The following is a 21,528-nucleotide window of genomic DNA, read 5'->3' on the forward strand; positions in this document are numbered from 1 at the left end:
TCCTAATTAAAATTGAATAGGAAAAGATTTAGCCCTCCCAATCCCTTCTAATCAATGTGCAACCAAATAAGGTGTAAAGGGTGACGAAAGGCACGGCCTTCGACTGTGTTGAATACTTGGGGTTTCATGCAAAATTCCGAATATTTGCAATAGCCATACAAGAACTTTTAGAACGCTTTGGTTTTTTATTTGAATCCACTTTGTTTTGGTGATACTCAATTGTCGTGCGTGTTCTCTACAACTAATTAATAAGCAACAGGTGAAGCAAACTGTGGCGCATCAAATAGAAATAATCAACATATGCAAAACGACACTCGTGTGTGTATGTAACTATGGATACATGTGTTCATCAAATCAAATAATCTAATCGACCTAACAAAGAACAAACTATTTCCATCTATCTACGATAAACTGAAGCTCTGCTCGATCAGTGCAACTGCTCTACTCTAGCTACTAGCTCCCTGTCATGGGGCGCCGGCCCCGCGTTGTCATCATATGCATGCATGGCCAAGCCAGCCAGCCAGCCGGCCGGCCATTTCAGGCTGACGAGCTGACGCCGCGTCTGTGCATGGCGATGTCTAGGACCTGGCGGAAGCGGCCCGCGTCGCAGGGCACCCGCAGCACGCCCGGCTGGCCGTACCCGTACCGCTGCGCCGCCATGTCAAGCAGCTCCGCGACGGAAGGGTCGGTGAGAAGCGTCACCGGCACCAGCACCCGCTCGCCGACGTCGTCTACCCCGTCGTCGTCGTCCCCGCCGGCGGCCAGCATCGGAACGTGCCCTCTCGGGACCTTCTCCTCCTCGGCCGCGCCCCGGACGGGCGGCTCCTCCCCGCCACCGCCGCCGCCGCGCTTCCTCTTCCACGACACCATCGCTGCTGCTAAGCGAGAGCGATGATTGATCAGGTCGTCGATCGTCGCTGCTTGTTGTTTGCTTGTTCGTGCGCGCGCTGCTGGGTGTTGACTGTTGAGGTGAGGGTTGTCGTCGTCACGTCAGCTGCAGGGTACGGAAGACGAGAGGGTGGAATTTATAGCAAGGCTAGATAGGGGGGCACGAATGAGAAACTGCATGCGTGACGGCCTGACGGGTTTGACGCGATGAGCTGTAGTAGTCGTGCACCGGTGCACGTGCATGCGGTCGTTGTCATGAGAAATAGTTTAGTTTTTTTTTTAAACTCGGCGGGTAGGGAAATACCGCTATTCCGGTATTATATTAAGAAAAGACAGAAACATGGTCTCGGTCGAGAAAATTCCCGAACACGGCCCCTCACTATCGGGATGTCACTTCTACTCTGCAACGGACCAGCTGAAGGGTGACGCGTAGGACGTAACCCGGTAGCGGGCAGAGCATATCGAGTGGATTTTTTTAACCAAGCTAGAAATTCGCCTCCGAAGAGAATCGAACACAAGATCTAAAGATGCTACTCGAAAATCTTAACTATTACGTTAGAGACCCTTTCGTATAGTTTAGTTTTTTTGGCGGGCTGGAAGACGACGGACGGGCCGGGACGACTATGGTTTGAGCAGCTGGGACGCGAGAGCGAGCCGGATGCCTGCAGGCACCTTCGCGCCGCATCCTTTGCAGACCAAAATTGCCCGGGTCGTCCCGTATAGATGTCCACATCTTGCAGCCACGGTTGTGGTCTTTATTTTTTTCCAGACTTCCGGCCGGCCGGTTCCAGTCCAGGTGAAAACACGAAGCAGCGTGCGTGGATCAAGAAGGTACGTGCCGGCCGGTGACTTGCTGCTGCCATGCTCGAAAAAGTTCAAGTCGCCCGCGCATTTCTTTGGGACACACGGCGCCCCATGCATGCTGCATGAATGGTCCGTGAACCGTTGATCGCTTTTTATATAGTTTCTATACATATACACTAGATTTGGTCGTGTGATAGATGTGCGCATGAGAATGAGATGACCAAACCAAAATGACGTGCGGATTGGAACATGCATGCATGTGCAACATTTTCTGATGCAGGGAAGGAAACGTGCATATATGCGTGCCTGTTCGAGTCGGAACTAAAAAAACTGTGCGTTGTCCGTGAACCGTGACCGCTTTCTAGTTTCTACTAGATCTGGTATCTGGTCATGCATGCGATCTGCAGGCCTGTTGCGCGTTTCACCAAATTTAGATATTAATACTCCCTCCGTTTCTTTTTATTTGTCGCTGGATAGTGTAAAATTTCACTATCCAGCGACAAATAAAAAGAAACAGAGGGAGTAATAATAAAAGGCGCGCGTGTGCATGTTCACCGTGATGCAAGAACGAACGTGCTTAGTTTTTTTTATATGTCTCAGACTCAGTCTTGATTTTTTTATCTGCTCATCTCGGAAATTTTGTTAATTGATAAAGTGTCTTTGTTCAGATTTTTTTATACGATCTCTTTTTGAGAAAGCAGCAAAGAAGACAGATACTGCTCTCCTTTCAACCATGACCTACCCATGCTTAAGTATACACTAAACAATACAATGAACTTGTTGTATATTCTTTAAAGTGTCGTGTATAAAGAAATTAATATGCCAGATCATATGGAGTAAAAAGTGCACCATCTAAGGTCCTATTTGGGTCCACTCCGGTTTCTTGAAACCTGGTTTTCACTAGTAGAAAAGCGCTCTAAGCCTCTAGTGGGTTCAACTTTTTACAGACGGTTTCGGTTATCGTGCGCCAGTGATAATAAATTGGTGGGCTCGACTAAACAACCGCCAGTGAAAACCTATTTCCACTGGTGGTCAGTGTAAGTAAACCGCCAGTGATAACCTTATTTCCACTAGCGGATTACTTACACCGACCGCAAGTGGAAATAGTTGATTTCCACTTAGCGGTTGCCTAATCCAACTGTTTGTGACCTTTGTTGCATAAATACCTCTTCGTCCTCCCAACAGGAACTGCAGCTCGCAGCCAACTTTCATTAGAGGCCATTTTGGATGTCCAGATTTCACAAAATACAAGGGGAGGTTTTGATCTTCATTTTTTTTTGAAGAAAAATGCTAAAAAATGTTGGTTTATGTTTCTCTTGCCATTTTTTGTTCATTATTGCTCAATTTTAGCCACATTTTGAATCTAGGGTTTCACCATGTGAGAGAGAGGAGTATAGCTAGGTTATTTTCTCTATTTCCTTAAATGAGGTTGCTTAAAATGGTTAGATTTTGTCTATTCTCTCTCCTTTTCATGTTTAGTTCTCAAATCATTTTATCCATGGTATATTTAGTTGTTTAATGAATGGTGCATATGTTTGTATGGAGAGAGAGATAAAGATATGTTGGTAATTAAGATTTTTTATTAGTTGCTATAAAAGGTTGGTTTAATTATGTTTCAATTGCGAATTATTGTTCATTTTTGCTCAATTTTAGCCGCATTTTGGAACTAGGCTTTCGCCATGTGTTAGATAGGAGAATATAACTAGTTTTCTTTTTTTACTTATTTAATCAAATGTGGTAGTTGCTTAAGATGGTTAGATATTGTCTGTCCTCTCTCTCCTTTTCATGTTTAGTTCTCAATTCGGTTTCTCCAATATATATTTAGTTGTTTAATGAATGGTGCATGTGTTTGTAAGGATAAAGAGGAAGATAGGTTTGGTAATTAATATTTTTTGTTTATTATTTGCTAGAAAAGTTTGGTTTATGTTTCTCTTGCCAATTTTTGTTCGTATTTTCCTCAATTATAGCCACATTTTGGATCTAGGGTTTCACCATGTGTTGGGGAGAAAGTAGCTAGGTTTTTGTCTCTATCTCCTCAAATGTGGTTGCTTAAGATGGTTAGATATTCTCTCTCCTCTCTCTCTCTCATTTTCATGTTTAGTTCTCAATTCAGTTTATCCAATATATATTTAGTGTTAATCTTACTTTTTTACATGTGATGATGGAAAGGACATTCTGGATGTATAACTTATCAAGACTAGATCCCTCATACATATATGAGGTTCATAGGTTTATTGATGTTGCTACAAACCATACGTGGAGAACAAAGACAAAACATATATATTATCCATGCATGGACTGCAAAAATATTATTGTACTTATGACACAGAACAAATAATTTCTCATTTGGTATGTCGAGTATTCATGAAAGATTACATAACTTGGACAAAGCATGGAGAGGGTAGCTCCTATGGTGTCGTCTTCTAGGTCGTGCGTCGTCGTACCTATGGTATGGCGTCACGTCTTGTCCGTTTGCCGCATGGGTTCCTGTATCTATTCTGATATAGAAGTAGCACATTTATAAATTTCCTTTACAGGAATTTCAGTGAGGAAAGACAGAGCACATGACCAAAGGTGCATTGTACAGCATAATTGAGAACCTATGCACATTCATATAGAGAGAAGTCATTCTCGTTAAAGTATAATATCACGTTGCTACTAGTACCTTAGCTAGACCAGAGTTTAGAATACTAAAAGAAATTAGTAAACTAAATCTTAGTCGAGATAGTTATTAGACCTTAGGTGAAAACTTTGATGTATAAAATGTGTGATGCATATATGGTTGTAAACACAAGACTTTGATGTATATAAATGTACGATGGAACTTAATTCCATGTTGCTTTCAATATATATGTATAGTTTGTATATTTGAAGCCCTGAGTTTCCAATAACTAGAGGAAACCCTGGCTCAACGGTGCCATACGGTTCAGCCGCACTAGGCTCAGACGGCTATAAAAAGACCCCCAAGGCGCTAGTGATTAGGTTTTAGCAGTGGTGGCGGTTCCCTCGGGCGAGCGAGCGACGACGACGGCAGTTTCCTCAGTCGTGCGAGCAGCGGTGATCCCGGGGGCTAGCGGCGGTGGCGCACCGAGGCGGGCAACCGGCGGCGACACTCCTATGGTGGGCGGGCAAGCACTGACGACGCTCCCGAACCGGACGAGCGGCGGCGGCGCACCCTAGGCCCGGTGGTGACGACGGTTGCGCGAGGCATGGTAGCTTCGACAGCAGCGGCTACGGATCTTGGAGGAGCGCACGCGGCGGCGGATCCTAGAGGCGCGCGCACGATGTCAGCTCCTCGGAGGCATGTGCCCCGGAGTGGTGCCCGCTGGCGTCCCCCCTCCTGCGACGATGCCGGCCTTCCCTAGGCACGAGCGACGATGACAGACTTCCCTAGGCGGCGAGCGGTGGCGGATCAACGACCCTATTTTATGCTATTTTGTATACATATTTATGCCCAACGTCAATAGTTTTTATGATACATTGCTAGTTCATGGCTATCCTTCCATCTTTTGTATGTTTATGATATTTTTATTCATATTTTATGTAAACGTTTGTTGATTTTTGCGTAGTGCGTGTACCCAATGCATAAATACCTTCTACATGTAGCATAATTAGTAATAATATATATCATAAATTGTGTCTAACGAGCCTAACTGCATGGTTGTTGGGAGATCCTATATTTATGGACGAAATAAAACATTGAAAATCGTATTTTTGTTTCCATGCATGCTAATCCATTTTCTTTCAACTCAAATTCTTGTCATCCTAAATTTGTATGCATGCAATAGTAAACAGATTTTGTACACAGTGTACCGTATTGCATAAATAACTTCGGCGTGTAGCATAATTTGTCTCAGCGTATATCATAAACTGGTTCTAACGAGTCTAGATGCATGACAGTTGTAGAGATCTTATATTTATGGAGAAAATTCAGCATTTAAATCAATTTTTTTGTTTCCATGGATGCTAATCCATTTCCTTTCAAGACAAATTCTTGTCATCCTAAATTTATGCGCATACAACAGGAAACAGATTTTTCGCACTGTACCGCAGTGCAAAAATATCTATACCATATATCACAATTAGTGTCAGTATATATCATAAACTGGTTCCAACGATCCTACCTGTATGGCTGTTGTCAAGATCCTACTTTTATAAACGAAATAAAGCTTTTAAATTAGATTTTTGTTTTTATTCATGTCAATCTATTTCTTTTCAACCCACATTCGTATCATTCTAAATTTGTGCGCATGCAACAGAAACAGATTTTTTACGCGATGTATCACACTGCATAAAAATCTACACGTTGTAGCATAATTATTATCATTATATGTCATAAACTAGTTTCAACGAGCCTAACTGCATTGTTGTTGTAGAGATCCTATTTTTATGGATAAAATAAAGTATTAAAATTAGATTTTTTGTTTCCATGCATGTCAATCCATTTTTCTCTCAATGCACATTATTGTCATCCTAAATTTGTGCGGAAACTGTTTTTTACCCAACGTATCGTATTGCATAAATAACTACACTGCGTAGCGTAACTAGTATCAGTATATTTCATAAAATGTTTCTAACGAGTCTAGCTGCATGGTTGTTATAGAGATACTATATTTATGGAAGAAATAAAACATTTAGATTAGATTTTTTGTTTACATGCATGCAATAGTTAATGAATACATCTCTTAATTTCTCGCGCATGCAAATGAAAACTAACTGCGTGCATGCAAGGAATAGGCGCATGCGGGAGGTGGGCTGCCCGCAAGGATAGGGTGGTGGATGGCTGGCTCGGGCTTCCGGTACATAATTTAGTTTTGTTTAAAATTTTGAAAAAATGCGGGAAACTACCACTGATGATTATTTAAGAAAACCGTTAGTGAACATGCTATTTTCAAGCAGATGACTTATGAAAACTATCAGTGGAAATATCGATTTTCACTGGCCTCTAACACTAGCGGTACCGAAAAACACGAGTGTAAATAAGTTTAGAACTGCCACTATAGAGTTTTTCTAGACTTGTTTTGGCTTTTAGAAAAAAACTGGATACGAGTGTTTGGATAAACTAGTTTTTTTTATAAATGGTTCATATTTTTTCATAAACAATGACTAACCATCCAAAATTTGGTTTGAACTAGGTAACATGTTTCTTGTTTTTTAAGAAACCAGGAAATTAGTTTATAGAAACCGAATAAAAATTTGACATGTTTAGAGGACTTCAAGATTTTTAAAAACCAGTTTCTAATAAACCGAATGGATCCAAACAGGACCTAAGTATTAGAATACGCTAAAAATCTACTCCATTAGTCCTGAAATAGGTAATAATTTTTAATTTTAGCTTAGTATATTATAAAAAATATTGATAATTAAAATATATAATTAGATTATTTTGGTAATAAATTTAGTTAGAGATACAACTGTTGCTAAATGTAATTTACTTGAGGAACTTTAACCGGAAAAAAACCCGTAGCGTTAACAGAGGGAATATGTTGAGCAATGAGCATTCCCACGGCAGCAACAACCGAAGTATACTCCTAGCCCTAGGTCTCAGATAGAGCTACTGCTTGATCTCAAGTCGCATTTGTACTCTTGCGTTTTTTCCCTACTCTGAAGCCTAATTAACTGTGATTTCGTCTCCATTCAAACGTGGACCACGCTCACGTGCGGGTCGTATATGTACGCCGTCCCGTCCATCCCTTGGCGTCCAAGCTTGCGATGGACGTTGACGTGTTAGAGTAGAAACGGATAGGCTATTCGGTTCATGCAATAAGCTAGTCTATTATCTTCTTACTTTTCACTTTTTGTTTAGTTTGTGAAATAGATTAAGTTTATTCATCATTACCTTATTGCTCGTAGTTAGTTAATTAGTATTAATATTAAGAATGTGTTTATCCCACTAAATTTAAGAAATAAACTCATGATACATCATTTCATCTTAGATGAAGTGATTCCTCGAACCAAACACACGCGTGCTCTCTAACCTCGTTCCGGAGCAAACGTGGTTGACTTGCGTCTGGACCTCTCTCTTTGAGAAATAGTTGGTCATCGTCCTCTCTATACACCAAGGACCATCATTTAACTAAAAACGGCATATGTTAATTTTTAGTGGTACTTTTAAATTTCATAGAGAGCTTTTCTTAGGGATAACATATTGTACAATCAAGGTTTAAATATAGATACGCTCGGCTCGGTAGAGTAGCGAGCTCCGAGAATGGGCTTCGATCGGTCTCGACACCTGTTGACTGCACCTCACAATAAGCTAGTGACCAATGAACAGGAGTGTAGGACAACAACATTTGGTCAATTACACAGGCAGAGCAAGGAGCCTATACACAACTAATATTAGACATTCATATAGCAGAATTTACACAGGTGATATAATCTATATCTATATCTATACTAATCTATTAAGAATATAATGTGGGCACCTAGTGATATCACGGCTTCACCCTCCTCGCTACCACACCGTGCAAAAAGTAATACAAAGCGAACACTTGAACTCACACCTCCTTGCTCCAAACATTTGGGGATAACCACCAGACCACACATACCTTAGTGTTTATGAATATCTCAATACCTATTTATCTATACTACTCTATTAAGAACCTAATGTGGGCACCCGGTGCTACCACAGCTTCACCCTCTACGCTGACACTCTGGGTCCGCCCCACGCGCAGCCAGCTATTGCGTCTGCTCAGCACCCGACCCCACCCACGCAGCTACCACACCGCGCAAAAAAGTGCAGAGCAAGCACTCGAACCCACACCCCTAGCTCTAGAAATTTAGGACTATCCTCCAGACCACACATACTTTAGTGTTTAGAAATAAAATAATTACATTTGAATAAATATCTTAATATCTATTTATATGATATATAAAACTGTAGCAAAGCACGGGCAACTGGCTAGGAATATTTAAGCACTTAATAGTTACACAAATATAACATCCATTGATAGATAAATATAGGAGTAATATAGCATAGAAGTCCGAGTCCAGATCCAGCACATGAGATTATGAGAACAATACGAAAAGTCTAACACAAAACAAAAAGAGTAAGTGTCCAAGTCCAACACCACTACAACACTTTGAACCAAATAGAACAAAATAAGCAATCAAGCACCATCAGTCCATCACCATTTCAATTGTCCTGTTCCTGCAGATCATCAGGATAGCAGCAACAACCTGATTGCGGTTCTAGCAGCTAGAACCAACAGCCCCTCATAGTTGCACTTGCACCACCTGAACAATAAAAGTAAAAGCACACATAAGCTGATAAGCATCTTACTAACCTTAAATAAGTATTAAATAAAAGTAATTGCAATATATATTAGTATTACTAGTTGCTCTCCACAAAACTTTTAGGAAATGAAAATTAGTCTCCATATCATCCTCATCTTGTACATGTTGAAAACAATAAAAACTTCAATCAAAATCTAAAAAATGACAAATGAACTATAATCATACGAGATGGGGATTTCTTAATGTACTTGACCGTTGATCTTAGGTTGTCTATCAAAGAACCCAAAGCAGTAGTTCCATCATTGACAACCAAATTAATATTGTGTGCACAACAACGAATATGAAAATATTTTGCATTGAAATTATTGCCATGTCTAGTTGCAAATCTAGCCCTCAAACCACAAATAGCACCATCATTGTTTGAAGCATTATCCAAAGTGATAGAAATAATCTTATCCTCTATTTTCCATGCAGTAACACACTCATAGGATGCTTGTCCTATCATGGGTCCTTTGTGTGAAGCATTATCTAACTCACGAGCTGGAGAACCAGGCTTGGCTCGGCTCGGCGGTAGCTCACGACACTACAAGAATACTTACGATCCCTGTCGGCTAGTATAATCCCCGTCGGCTATGGGGTAGCCGACGGCAATTAAATAATACTTGTCGGCCGCTTGACCAGGCCAACGGGAGTAAATAAACCCCGTCGGCCTCTAAACCAACCGACAGGAGTTACCATTGTTAGGACGCGCCCCGAGTGTTCAAACTTATAATCCCCGTCGGTCGCTTGACCAGGCCGACGGGAGTTAATAATCCCCGTCGGCCTCTGTACCAAGCCGACGGGAGTTACTAATTATAGGACGCGTCCGAGCGTTCAATCTTCATTTCTTCTGGCTTTCTACCGCTGCCGCCGCCCATCTTCTTCCTCGCAGCCGCCTCGGCCCGTCTTGCCCACCGCAGCCGCCGCCCGTCTAGCCCACCGCCGCCGCCGCCGCCAGTTCTCCCCCATCGTAGTCGTCGCCCGCACTCGCCCCTGCCCCAGCCGCCGTCGGTACCCGTCGTCGCACCTTCTCCTAGTCGCCCCCGTCTTGCCCACCGCCCCGTCGCCGCACCTTCTCCCCGGCCACAGCCGTCGCCTGTACCCTGAAAGCATCTAGGCCCCTGGTTGGTTTTAGTGATTAATGACAACGTAATGTTATATGTGACTAACGTGTGTTTTGCAGAGACAAATGGTAAGTTAGGTCGCATTATAGGTAGATGTACTACAACGGTGAAAACAATCCCGGAGATAAGAACTCGAAGCGACGGCTAAAGCGACGAAACACAAAGTGAAGGTCTTCGTATTTCGAGTGTCAAGGAGTTGCGGACACTCGTGATATAGTTAGGTCTTTTATTTTGTTTTAGCCGTACTATAAAGAGGGGTTGTCGATGAGTAGTTTGACCAAGAGAGTTCTAGTGTAGTGTTGGTGCATATTCACACTCACATATAGTGCTAGGTGACACTCTAGAACATACTCACACGTTAGAACGAAAACCGATTTGAAAAACAGCAGAAAATAGAAGTTAGGGTTTCTGGCTTTGGGGCACTAGACTGTCCGGTGCGCCCTCTGCCAGGTAGGGCCAGGCTGGCCCGGGGAAGGGTTTCCCCGCGCAGAAACCCGAGAGCGCAAGGTTCACGAGTTGAATTATAGTGGCGCACCGGACAGCGCACCGGACCGTCCGGTGTGCACCGGACAGTGACTGTTCACTGTCCAGTGTGCCATCTGCCCAACGGCTAGCTATCAGAACTAGCCGTTGGAGTCGACCGTTGGCGCACCGGTGACGCACCATTGGCGCACCAGTGGCGCACCGGACTGTCCGGTACGCCCATGCGCAGAACAGTGCTGGTAACGGCTAGTTGGTGGGTGAGGGCTATTTATACCCCTTCCACCCACCATATTCAATGTCTTGCAGCCCACATTTATTCTTGCATATTGGTAGAGCATTGCAAGCACCAAAAGCCTAGTGAGGTGATTAGAGAATCTTAATCCCGCATTTGGACCTCATTAGCGCTAGCGAGAGCCACCTAGAGCACACACCACTTGCATTAGGCTTCTCTTGGTCAAGCGAAAGTCTACGGCTTGTTACTCTTGGTGATCGGCATCACCTAGACGGCTTGATGGCGTTGGGAGCTCGGTGATCACCGTGGAGATCTTGTTGGTGACCCGACTCAAGTTTGTAAGCAGTCGTGAGGGATCCACCGCGCCGGAGTGGCAAAGGATCATCTCGTAGTGAGCACTTGGTTCTTGTGAGGACCAAGGGGGAGCGATACCCTTGCGTGGGTGCTCCAACGAGGACTAGTGGAGAGTGCCGACTTTTCGATACCTCGGGAAAAATTGGAGGAGTCTTCTAAACCTTGCTTTACATTCCACACTTAATTCAAGCATTTTACATTGTGTATTTGTTTAGCAAGTATCTGAAGTATCGTCTTAGCATTGTTGTATTTCTAGTATTATTCTCTTAGTGCTAGTTGTTAGGGTGAAGTTGGGCTCTTGCTTAGATTTTAATTAGTGTTGATTTTTAGAAAAGCCCAATTCACCCTCCCCCCTCTTGGGCATCATGATCCTTTCATACCCGCCTCGCCCGCCCACCTTCTCCTAGCCGCCCCTCCCACGATGCACCATCTCCTACCCACGGCTCCGACGTACTCGCGCTGCCACCGACGCTGCACCAACTCCGACCGACGATGTCCATCATCGTCGTCCGCGTCCAGGTGTTTACTCTATCACAGTTAACTAAATTGTTTATGATTAGCAGTATAAACAAATGGTTCATGATTAGAAGTATGATTATGTTGGTTTTAATTTTCGTCGGTTTTTATGGCTGACGGGAGTTAACTGTAATGCGATTACAATTTATTTAATATTATTATTTGTTAGTATGATTTGACCTAATATTATTTGATGTATGATATTTGTTATTTCTAACTTGATTTTGTAAATATCATATGATGTATTTGATATTATTATTTAATGAATTTGATGTTATGCAAGTATTAATCAATTTGATAGAATTGATGTTATAGGTAATGAATTTGATGTTCTGCAATTATAATTTAATTTGATGGATTGGATGTTTGCAAATATTGTTAATTGATGAATATCATGTTAATGTGATGAAGGTGATGTTATGTATATATATATATAGTTTTACTACTTACTTATAGATGTATGTGTGACGTGTAGAAACATGAATGTCTCACACGCACTCCTTATTCGTACACACAACCGCAATAATGGGTGATAGACGTGATTGGATGTATGAAGGTTTCGAGACGGGTGGGTGTCACACAAGTGAATGGTTTGCCAAGACACAAATGTTTCTGAACCATGCAGCTGCTTTGTCACAAATAGATAATATTAGGTGTCCATGCAATAAATGTAGAAATATGACGAGCCACACCAAGAGGCAAGTCACACTACACTTGTGCTCACATGGTTTCGTGCCAGGCTATAAGGTCTGGTATCTCCACGATGAAGATGTTGAACGAGCAACAGAAGTAGAAGTTGATGACGGTGAAGATGTTGATAGGATGGACCAGATGCTTGAGGATCTGCAGCCTGAACTGGCCCCAGATCATCATGATTCACCTACACCAGAGGTTCAGAAGTTTTTCGACCTCCTCAAAGCGTCAAAAGAGCCTCTTCACGGGCACACTGACGTGACCGTCCTCGAATTCGTGACCCGGCTGATGTCAATTAAGTCCAAGTTTGCATTCTCAATTAATTGTTACAAGGAGCTTGTGGATTTGATTAGCGAGGTTCTTCCTACGGGTCACAAGATGCCCAAAGACATGTACCAGTCCAAGAAATTGCTTGAAGGTCTTGGTATGGAGTATGAGAAGATTGATGTTTGCCAGGACAACTGTATGCTTTTTTGGAAGGAACATGGCAGAGAGCAGAAATGCTTAAAATGTGGGAAGTCGAGGTACATGGAGCTTGTAAATGAAGATGGGGAGAAGGTGGTGACAAAGGTTGCACATAAATAGCTTTGGTACATGCCTCTCACTCCTAGAGTGAAACATTTGTTTCTCTCGAGTAAGACCGGTATGCACATGAGGTGCTATAAAGATTGTACGGACAGACAAGATGGGTTAATGGTGCACCCGTCAGATGGTGATGCATGGAAGGCTCTTGACAACTTTGATCCAGATTTTGTCAGCAATGCAAGAAACGTTCGTATCGGCTTGGAAACTGATGGTTTCATGCCTTTCAATATGACCGCTGCGTCATATTCATGTTGGCTTGTCATTGCCATACCATACAACCTTCCACCTGCTCTTTGCATGAAATATGAGTTTATGTTCCTATGTCTTGTTATACCTGGGCCTGAGCATCCTGGCGTACGCCTCAATGTGATGCTTCAACCACTAGTTGAAGATTTAAAGAAGCTATGGCAAGGAGTGGAAGCCTATGACTGCTCAAGAAGCAGAAATTCAATCTTCGTGTTACGTATCTGTTCTCGGTTCATGATTTTATGGCGTATGGTATTTTCTCTGGATGGAGCGTGCTTGGAAGATTGACGTGTCCTTATTGTGCTAAAGACATAGATTGTTTTCGTCTTAGTGCTGGTGGCAAGATATGTTACTTTGATTGCCATAGATGTTTTCTACCCTTCAATCACCCCTTCAGAAGGCAGAGAAAGGAGTTTAGGAATGGCACCATCGTCACGAAGGGACCGCCTAAGCTACGTAGTGGGATAGAAATCACAGAAGAGCATAGGAAACTTGTCCTAGACGAGAGTGGGAAAAGGTATCAAGGTTTTGGTGAGGAGCATAACTGGACTCACATATGTGGCTTGTGGGAGCTTCCTTATGCTAAGTGGTTGATTTTGATGCACAACATCGACGTCATGCATCAAAAGAGTAACTTTTGCCAAGCCCTCATAAATATATGCATGGATTTCCCTGATAAAACGAAAGACAATGACAAGGCATGCATGGACTTAGCAGTGATATGTGATCGTCCAACCCAAGTGCTTAGAGAAAACGGAGGCAAACCAAAAGCTAACTATTATCTGAAACCTAAGCAATGGAAAGAAGTGATGAAGTGGATGAAGGATATTAAATTCCTCGATGGTTATGTTGCTGGTTTTAGAAGATCTATGAACTTGAAGACAATGAAGATGAATGGGCTGAAGAGCTATGACTTCCACATAATTATGGAAAGGCTCATGCCTGTAATGTTTCGTGGGTACATTTCCAATGCTGTGTGGAAAATGTTAGCTGAAGTTAGCTATTTCTACAGACAGTTGTGTGCTAAATAAATCAGAAGAGATGTGATGGAACAGCTGGAGAAAGAGGCACCGGTGCTTTTGTGCAAATTGGAAAAAATATTTTCACCGGGTTTCTTCAATCCTATGCAGCATCTCTTCATACATCTTACATATGAGGCTTAGGTCGGTGGTCCTGTTCAGTACAGGTGGATGTTTCATATAGAAAGAGCATTAAAGAAGCTTAGAGCAATGGTGGGCAATAAGGCAAGAGTTGAAGGATGTATTGCAGAACAATTTAAACTGAAGGAGGCAGCACACTTCACAAGTTGTTACTTTGCAGAAGAACATAATGTATTTTCTCGAAAGAAGAGGTACTGAAAGTCGCCTAGAAGGGGGGGTGAATAGGGCGAATCTGAAATTTATAAACTTAAGCACAACTACAAGCCGGGTTAGCGTTAGAAATAAGAACGAGTCTGAGAGAGAGGGTGAAAAACAAATCGTGGGCAAATAAAGTGTGAGACACGATGATTTGTTTTACCGAGGTTCGGTTCTTGCAAACCTACTCCCCGTTGAGGTGGTCACAAAGACCGGGTCTCTTTCAACCCTTTCCCTCTCTCAAACGGTCACTTAGACCGAGTGAGCTTCTCTTCTCAATCAAACAGAACACAAAGTTCCGGCAAGGACCACCACACAATTGGTGTCTCTTGCCTTGGTTACAATTGAGTTTGATCACAAGAAGAATGAGAAAGAAAAGAAGCAATCCAAGCGCAAGAGCTCAAATGAACACAAATATCACTCTCTCACTAGCCACTATTGATTGGAGTTGTCTTTGGACTTGGGAGAGGATTTGATCTCTTTGGAGTGTTTAGAATTGAATGCTATAGCTCTTGTAATGTGTTGAAGATGGAAAACTTGGATGCCATTGAATGTGGGGTGGTTGGGGTATTTATAGCCCCAACCACCAAAATATGGTCGTTGGAAGGCTGCTGTCGCATGGCGCACCGGACAGTCCGGTGCGCCACCGGACACTGTCCGGTGCGCCAGCCACGTCAGCAGACCGTTGGGGTTCGACCGTTGGAGCTCTGACTTGTGTGGCCTCTGGGCTGTCCGGTGGTGCACCGGACAGGTCCTGTAGACTGTCCGATGCGCCAACTGCGTGTGCTCTAACTCTGGCGCGCATTGAATGCGGTTGCAGTCGACCGTTGTGCGCGAAGTAGCCGTTGCTCCGTTGGTACACCGGACAGTCCGGTGCTTCACCGGACAGTCCGGTGAATTATAGCGGAGCGCCCTCTGATTTTCCCGAAGGTAGCGAGTTCAGCGTCGGGTGCCCTGGTGCACCGGACACTGTCTGGTGCGCCAGACCAGGGTGCCTTTTGGGATGTCTTTTGCTCTCTTTGTTTGACCCCTTTCTTGGTCTTTTTATTGGCTTATTGTGAACCTTTGGCACCTGTAGAACTTATAGACTAGAGCAAACTAGTTAGTCCAACTATTTGTGTTGGGCAATTCAACCACCAAAATCAATTAGGAAAAAGGTGTAAGCCTAATTCCCTTTCAATCTCCCCCTTTTTGGTGATTGATGCCAACACAAACCAAAGCAAATATAGAAGTGCATAATTGAACTAGTTTGCATAATTTTAAGTGCAAAGGTTACTTAGAATTGAGCCAATATAAATTCTCATAAGATATGCATGGATTGTTTCTTTATCTTTAACATTTTGGACCACGCTTGCACCACATGTTTTGTTTTTGCAAATCCTTTTGTAAATTGTTTTCAAAGTCCTTTTGCAAATAGTCAAAGGTAAATGAGTAAGATTTTGAGAAGCATTTTCACGATTTGAAATTTTCTCCCCTTGTTTCAAATGCTTTTCCTTTGACTAAACAAAACTCCCCCTCAATAAAATCCTCCTCTTAGTGTTCAAGAGGGTTTTAAGATACCAATTTTTAAAATACTACTTTCTCTCCCTTTTGAATATAATAAGATATCAATTGAAAAATTCATCATTTCAATACCTTTTTAAATTTTGAAAATAGGTGGTGGTGCGGTCCTTTTGCTTTGGGCTAATACTTTCTCCCCCTTTGGCATGAATCGCCAAAAATGGATACTTTGAGCGAAATATAAGCCCTTTTAAACTAATTTCTCCCCCTTTGGCGAACAAAATATGAGTGAAGATTATACCAAAGTTGGAGAGATGCTCGGAGCGACGGCGAAGGATTGTAATTTGATGGAGTGTAGTGGAAGCCTTTGTCTTCGCCGAAGACTCTAATTCCCTTTCAATACACCTATGACTTGGTTTGGAATATACTTGAAAACATATTAGTCATAGCATATAAAAGAGACATGATCAAAGGTATACTTATGAGCTATGTGTGCAAAACATCAAAAGAAATTCCGAGAATCAAGAATATTTAGCTCATGCCTAAGTTTGTTAAAAGTTTGTTCATCTAGTGGCTTGGTAAAGATATCGGCTAATTGTTCTTTAGTGTTAATGTAAGAGATCTCGATATCCCCTTTTTGTTGGTGATCCCTTAGAAAATGATACCGAATGGCTATGTGTTTAGTGCGGCTATGCTCAATGGGATTATCCACCATGCGGATTGCACTCTCATTATCACAAAGAAGGGGAACTTTGGTTAATTTGTAACCATAGTCCCTAAGGGTTTGCCTCATCCAAAGTAGTTGCGCGCAACAATGACCTGCGGCAATATGCTCGACTTCGGCGGTAGAAAGAGCTACGGAATTTTGCTTCTTTGAATCCCAAGACACCAAGGATCTTCCCAAGAACTGGCAAGTCCCCGATGTGCTCTTTCTATTAATCTTACACCCCGCCCAATCGGCATCCGAATAACCAGTTAAATCAAATGTGGATCCCCGAGGGTACCAAAGCCCAAACTTAGGAGTATGAACTAAATATCTCAAGATTCATTTTACGGTCGTAAGGTGAGCTTCCTTAGGGTCGGCTTGGAATCTTGCACACATGCATACGGAAAGCATTATGTCCGGTCGAGATGCACATAAATAGAGTAAAGAGCCTATCATCGACCGGTATACCTTTTGATCGATAGATTTACCTCCCGTGTCGAGGTCGAGATGCCCATTGGTTCCCATTGGTGTCTTGATGGGTTTGGCATCCTTCATCCCAAACTTGTTTAGAATATCTTGAATATACTTCATTTGGCTGATGAAGGTGCCCTCTTGGAGTTGCTTTACTTGAAATCCTAAGAAGTATTTCAACTCCCCCATCATTGACATCTCGAATTTCTGTGTCATGATCCTACTAAATTCCTCACATGTAGATTCGTTAGTAGACCCAAATATAATATCATCAACATAAATTTGGCATACAAACAAATCATTGTCAAGAGTTTTAGTAAATAAAGTAGGATCGGCTTTTCCGACTTTGAAGCCATTAGTGATAAGAAAATCTCTTAGGCATTCATACCATGCTCTTGGGGCTCGCTTGAGCCTATAAAGCGCCTTAGAGAGTTTGTAAACATAGTTAGGGTACTCACTATCTTCAAAGCCGGGAGGTTGCTCAACATAGACCTCTTCTTTGATTGGTCCGTTGAGGAAGGCACTTTTCACGTCCATTTGATAAAGCTTGAAGCCATGGTAAGTAGCATAGGCAAGTAAAATGCGAATTGATTCTAGCCTAGCTACGGGTGCATAGGTTTCACCGAAATCCAAACCTTTGACTTGTGAATATCCTTTAGCCACAAGTCAGGCTTTGTTCCTTGTCACCACACCATGCTCATCTTGCTTGTTGCGGAAGACCCACTTGGTTCCTACAACATTTTGGTTAGGACGTGGAACTAAATGCCATAACTCGTTCCTAGTGAAGTTGTTGAGCTCCTCTTGCATCGCCACCACCCAATCCGAATCTTGAAGTGCTTCCTCTATCCTGTGTGGCTCAATAGAGGAAACAAAAGAGTAATGTTCACAAAAATGAGCAACATGAGATCGAGTAGTTACCCCCTTTTGAATATCGCCGAGGATGGTGTTCACGGGGTGATCTCGTTGGATTGCTTGGTGGACTCTTGGGTGTGGCGGCCTTGTAGCTTGTTCTTCTTCCTCATCTTGATCATGGGCATCTCCCCCTTGATCATTGCTCTCCTCTTGAGGTGGCTCAACTCCTTGATCTTCTCCTTCATCATTTTGAGCCTCATCCTCATCTTGAGTTGGTAGAGATGCTTGCATTGAGGAAGATGGTTGATCTTGTGCATTTGGAGACTCTTCGGATTCCTTAGGACACACATTCCCAATGGACATGTTCCTTAGTGCGACGCACAGAGCCTCTACATCACCTATCTCATCAAGATCAACTTGCTCTACTTGAGAGCTATTAGTCTCATCAAACACAATGTCACAAGAAACTTCAACTTGTCCAGAGGACTTGTTAAAGACTCTATATGCCCTTGTGTTTGAATCATATCCTAGTAAAAAGCCTTCTACAGCTTTAGGAGCAAATTTTAGATTTTCTACCTCTTTTAACAAGAATAAAGCATTTGCTACCAAAGACTCTAAAATATGAAACATTGGGCTTTTTACCGGTTAGGAGTTCATACGATGTCTTCTTGAGAATTTGGTGTAGATATAACCGGTTGATGGCGTAGCAAGCGGTGTTGACCGCCTCGGCCCAAAACCGATCCGAAGTCTTGTACTCATCAAGCATGGTTCTTGCCATGTCCAATAGAGTTCTATTCTTCCTCTCCACTACACCATTTTGTTGTGGCGTGTAGGGAGAAGAGAACTCATGCTTGATGCCCTCCTCCTCAAGGAAACCTTCAATTTGAGAGATCTTGAACTCCGTTCCGTTGTCGCTTCTAATTTTCTTTATCCTTAAGCCGAACTTGTTTTGAGCCCGTCTCAAGAATCCTTTTAAGGTCTCTTGGGTATGAGATTTTTCTTGCAAAAATAACACCCAAGTGAAGCGAGAATAATCATCCACAATAACTAGACAGTACTTACTCCCGCCGATGCTTATGTAAGCTATCGGGCTGAATAGATCCATGTGTAGGAGCTCGAGTGGCCTGTCAGTCGTCATGATGTTCTTGTGTGGATGATGAACACCAACTTGCTTCCCTGCCTGACATGCGCTACAAATCCTGTCTTTCTCAAAATGAACATTTGTTAGTCCCAAAATGTGTTCTCCCTTTAGAAGTTTGTGAAGATTCTTCATTCCAACATGTGCTAGTCGGCGATGCCAGAGCCAGCCCATGTTAGCCTTAGCTATTAAGCAAGTGTTGAGTTCAGCTCTATCAAAATCTACCAAGTATAGCTGACCCTCTAACACTCCCTTAAATGCTACTGAATCATCACTTCTTCTAAAGACAGTAGCACCTACATCTGTAAAAAGATAGTTGTAGCCCATTTTACATAATTGCGAAACTAAAAGCAAGTTGTAATCTAAAGAATCTACAAGAAAAACATTGGAAATGGAGTGGTCAGGAGATATAGCAATTTTACCCAATCCTTTGACCAAACCTTGATTTCCATCCCCGAATGTGATAGCTCGTTAGGGATCTTGGTTTTTCTCATAGGAGGAGAACATCTTCTTCTCCCCTGTCATATGGTTTGTGCACCCGCTATCGATGATCCAACTTGAGCCTCCGGATGCATAAACCTACAAAACAAGTTTAGTTCTTGATTTTAGGTACCCAAACGGTTTTGGGTCCTTTGACATTAGATACAAGAACTTTGGGTACCCAAACACAAGTCTTTGGCCCCTTGTGTTTGCCCCCAACATACTTAGCAACTACCTTGCCGGATTTGTTAGTTAAAACATAAGATGCATCAAAAGTTTTAAATGAAATGTTAGTATCATTTGATGCAATAGGAGTTTTCTTCTTAGGCAATTTTGCACGGGTTGATTGCCTAGAGCTAGATGTCTCACCCTTATACATGAAAGCATGATTAGGGCCAGAGTGAGACTTCCTAGAATGAATTCTCCTAATTTTGCTCTCGGGATAACCGGCAGGGTACAAAATGTAACCCTCGTTATCCTAAGGCATGGGAGCCTTGCTCTTAACAAAATTAGACAATCTTTTAGGAGGGGCATTAAGTTTGACATTGTCCCCCTTTTGGAAGCCAATGCCATCCTTGATGCCAGGGCGTCTCCCACTATAGAGCATGCTTCTAGCAAATTTAAATTTTTCATTTTCTAAGTCATGCTCGGCAATTTTAGCATCTAATTTTGCTATATGATCACTTTGTTGTTTAATTAAAGCCATATGATCATGAATAGCATCAATGTTAATATCTCTACATCTAGTGCAAATAGTGACATGCTCAATGGTAGATGTAGAGGGTTTGCAAGAATTAAGTTCAACAATCTTAGCACGTAAAATATCATTGTTATCTCTAAGATCAGAAATGGAAGCATTGCAAACATCTAATTCTTTAGCCTTAGCAATTAATTTTTCATTTTCAATCTTAAGGCTAGCAAGAGAGACATTCAATTCTTCAATCTTAGCAAGCAAGTTAACATTATCATCTCTAAGATTGGGAATTGAAACATCACAAATATTAGAATCAACCTTAGCTATTAAACTAGCATTCTCATTTCTAAGGTTGACAATAGTATCATGGCAAGTGCTTAGCTCACTAGATAATTTCTCACATTTTTCTACTTCTTGAGCGTAAGCATTTTTAACCTTAACATGCTTCTTATTTTCCTAAATTAGGAAGTCCTCTTGGGAGTTCAAGAGTTCATCCTTCTCATGAATAGCACTAATTAGTTCATTTAATTTTTCCTTTTGTTGCATGTTTAGGTTGGCAAAAAGGATGCGCAAATTATCCTCCTCATCACTAGAATGATCTTCATCACTAGAAGATGCATATTTAGTGGAGGATTTTGATTTTACCTTCTTCCTTTTGCCGTCCTTTGCCATGAGGCACTTGTGACTGACGTTGGGGAAGAGGAGTCCCTTGGTGACGGCGATGTTGGCGGTGTCCTCGTCGGAGGAGGAGTCGGTGGAGCTCTCATCGGAGTCCCATTCGTGGCACACATGGGCATCGCCGCCCTTCTTCTTGTGGTACCTCTTCTTTTCTCTCCTCTTTCCCTTCTTGTCGTCGCCCCTGTCACTATCACTAGATAATAGACATTTAGCAATGAAATGACCGGGCTTACCACACTTGTAGCACACTTTCTTGGAGTGGGGCTTGTAATCTTTCCCCCTCCTTTGCTTGAGGATTTGGCGGATGCTCTTGATGATGAGCGCCATCTCCTCATTGTCGAGCTTGGAGGCGTCGATGGGCGGTCTACTTGATGTAGATTCCTCCTTCTTCTCCTCCGTCGCCTTGAATGCGATCGGTTGTGCTTCGGGCGTGGAGGGGTCGTCGTGCTCGATA

General features: G+C 42.5%; 1 protein-coding gene across 1 annotated transcript; it reads right to left on the reverse strand.

The window, feature by feature from the left end:
- Nucleotides 1–299: 299 nt before the first annotated feature.
- Nucleotides 300–982, reverse strand: LOC103645515 (Auxin responsive protein). Its single transcript, XM_008668554.4, has one exon. It carries the CDS (start codon nucleotides 868–870, stop codon nucleotides 538–540), a length of 333 nt encoding a protein of 110 aa, XP_008666776.1. The 5' UTR covers nucleotides 871–982; the 3' UTR covers nucleotides 300–537.
- Nucleotides 983–21,528: the final 20,546 nt, after the last annotated feature.

Source organism: Zea mays, chromosome 1 (genome assembly GCF_902167145.1).
Source record: "Zea mays cultivar B73 chromosome 1, Zm-B73-REFERENCE-NAM-5.0, whole genome shotgun sequence".
Taxonomy (NCBI): domain Eukaryota; kingdom Viridiplantae; phylum Streptophyta; class Magnoliopsida; order Poales; family Poaceae; genus Zea; species Zea mays.

Coding starts and splice junctions, on each gene's coding strand:
- LOC103645515 (XM_008668554.4), bottom strand. CDS start 870: ATGGTGTCGTGGAAGAGGAAGCGCGGCGGCGGCGGTGGCGGGGAGGAG.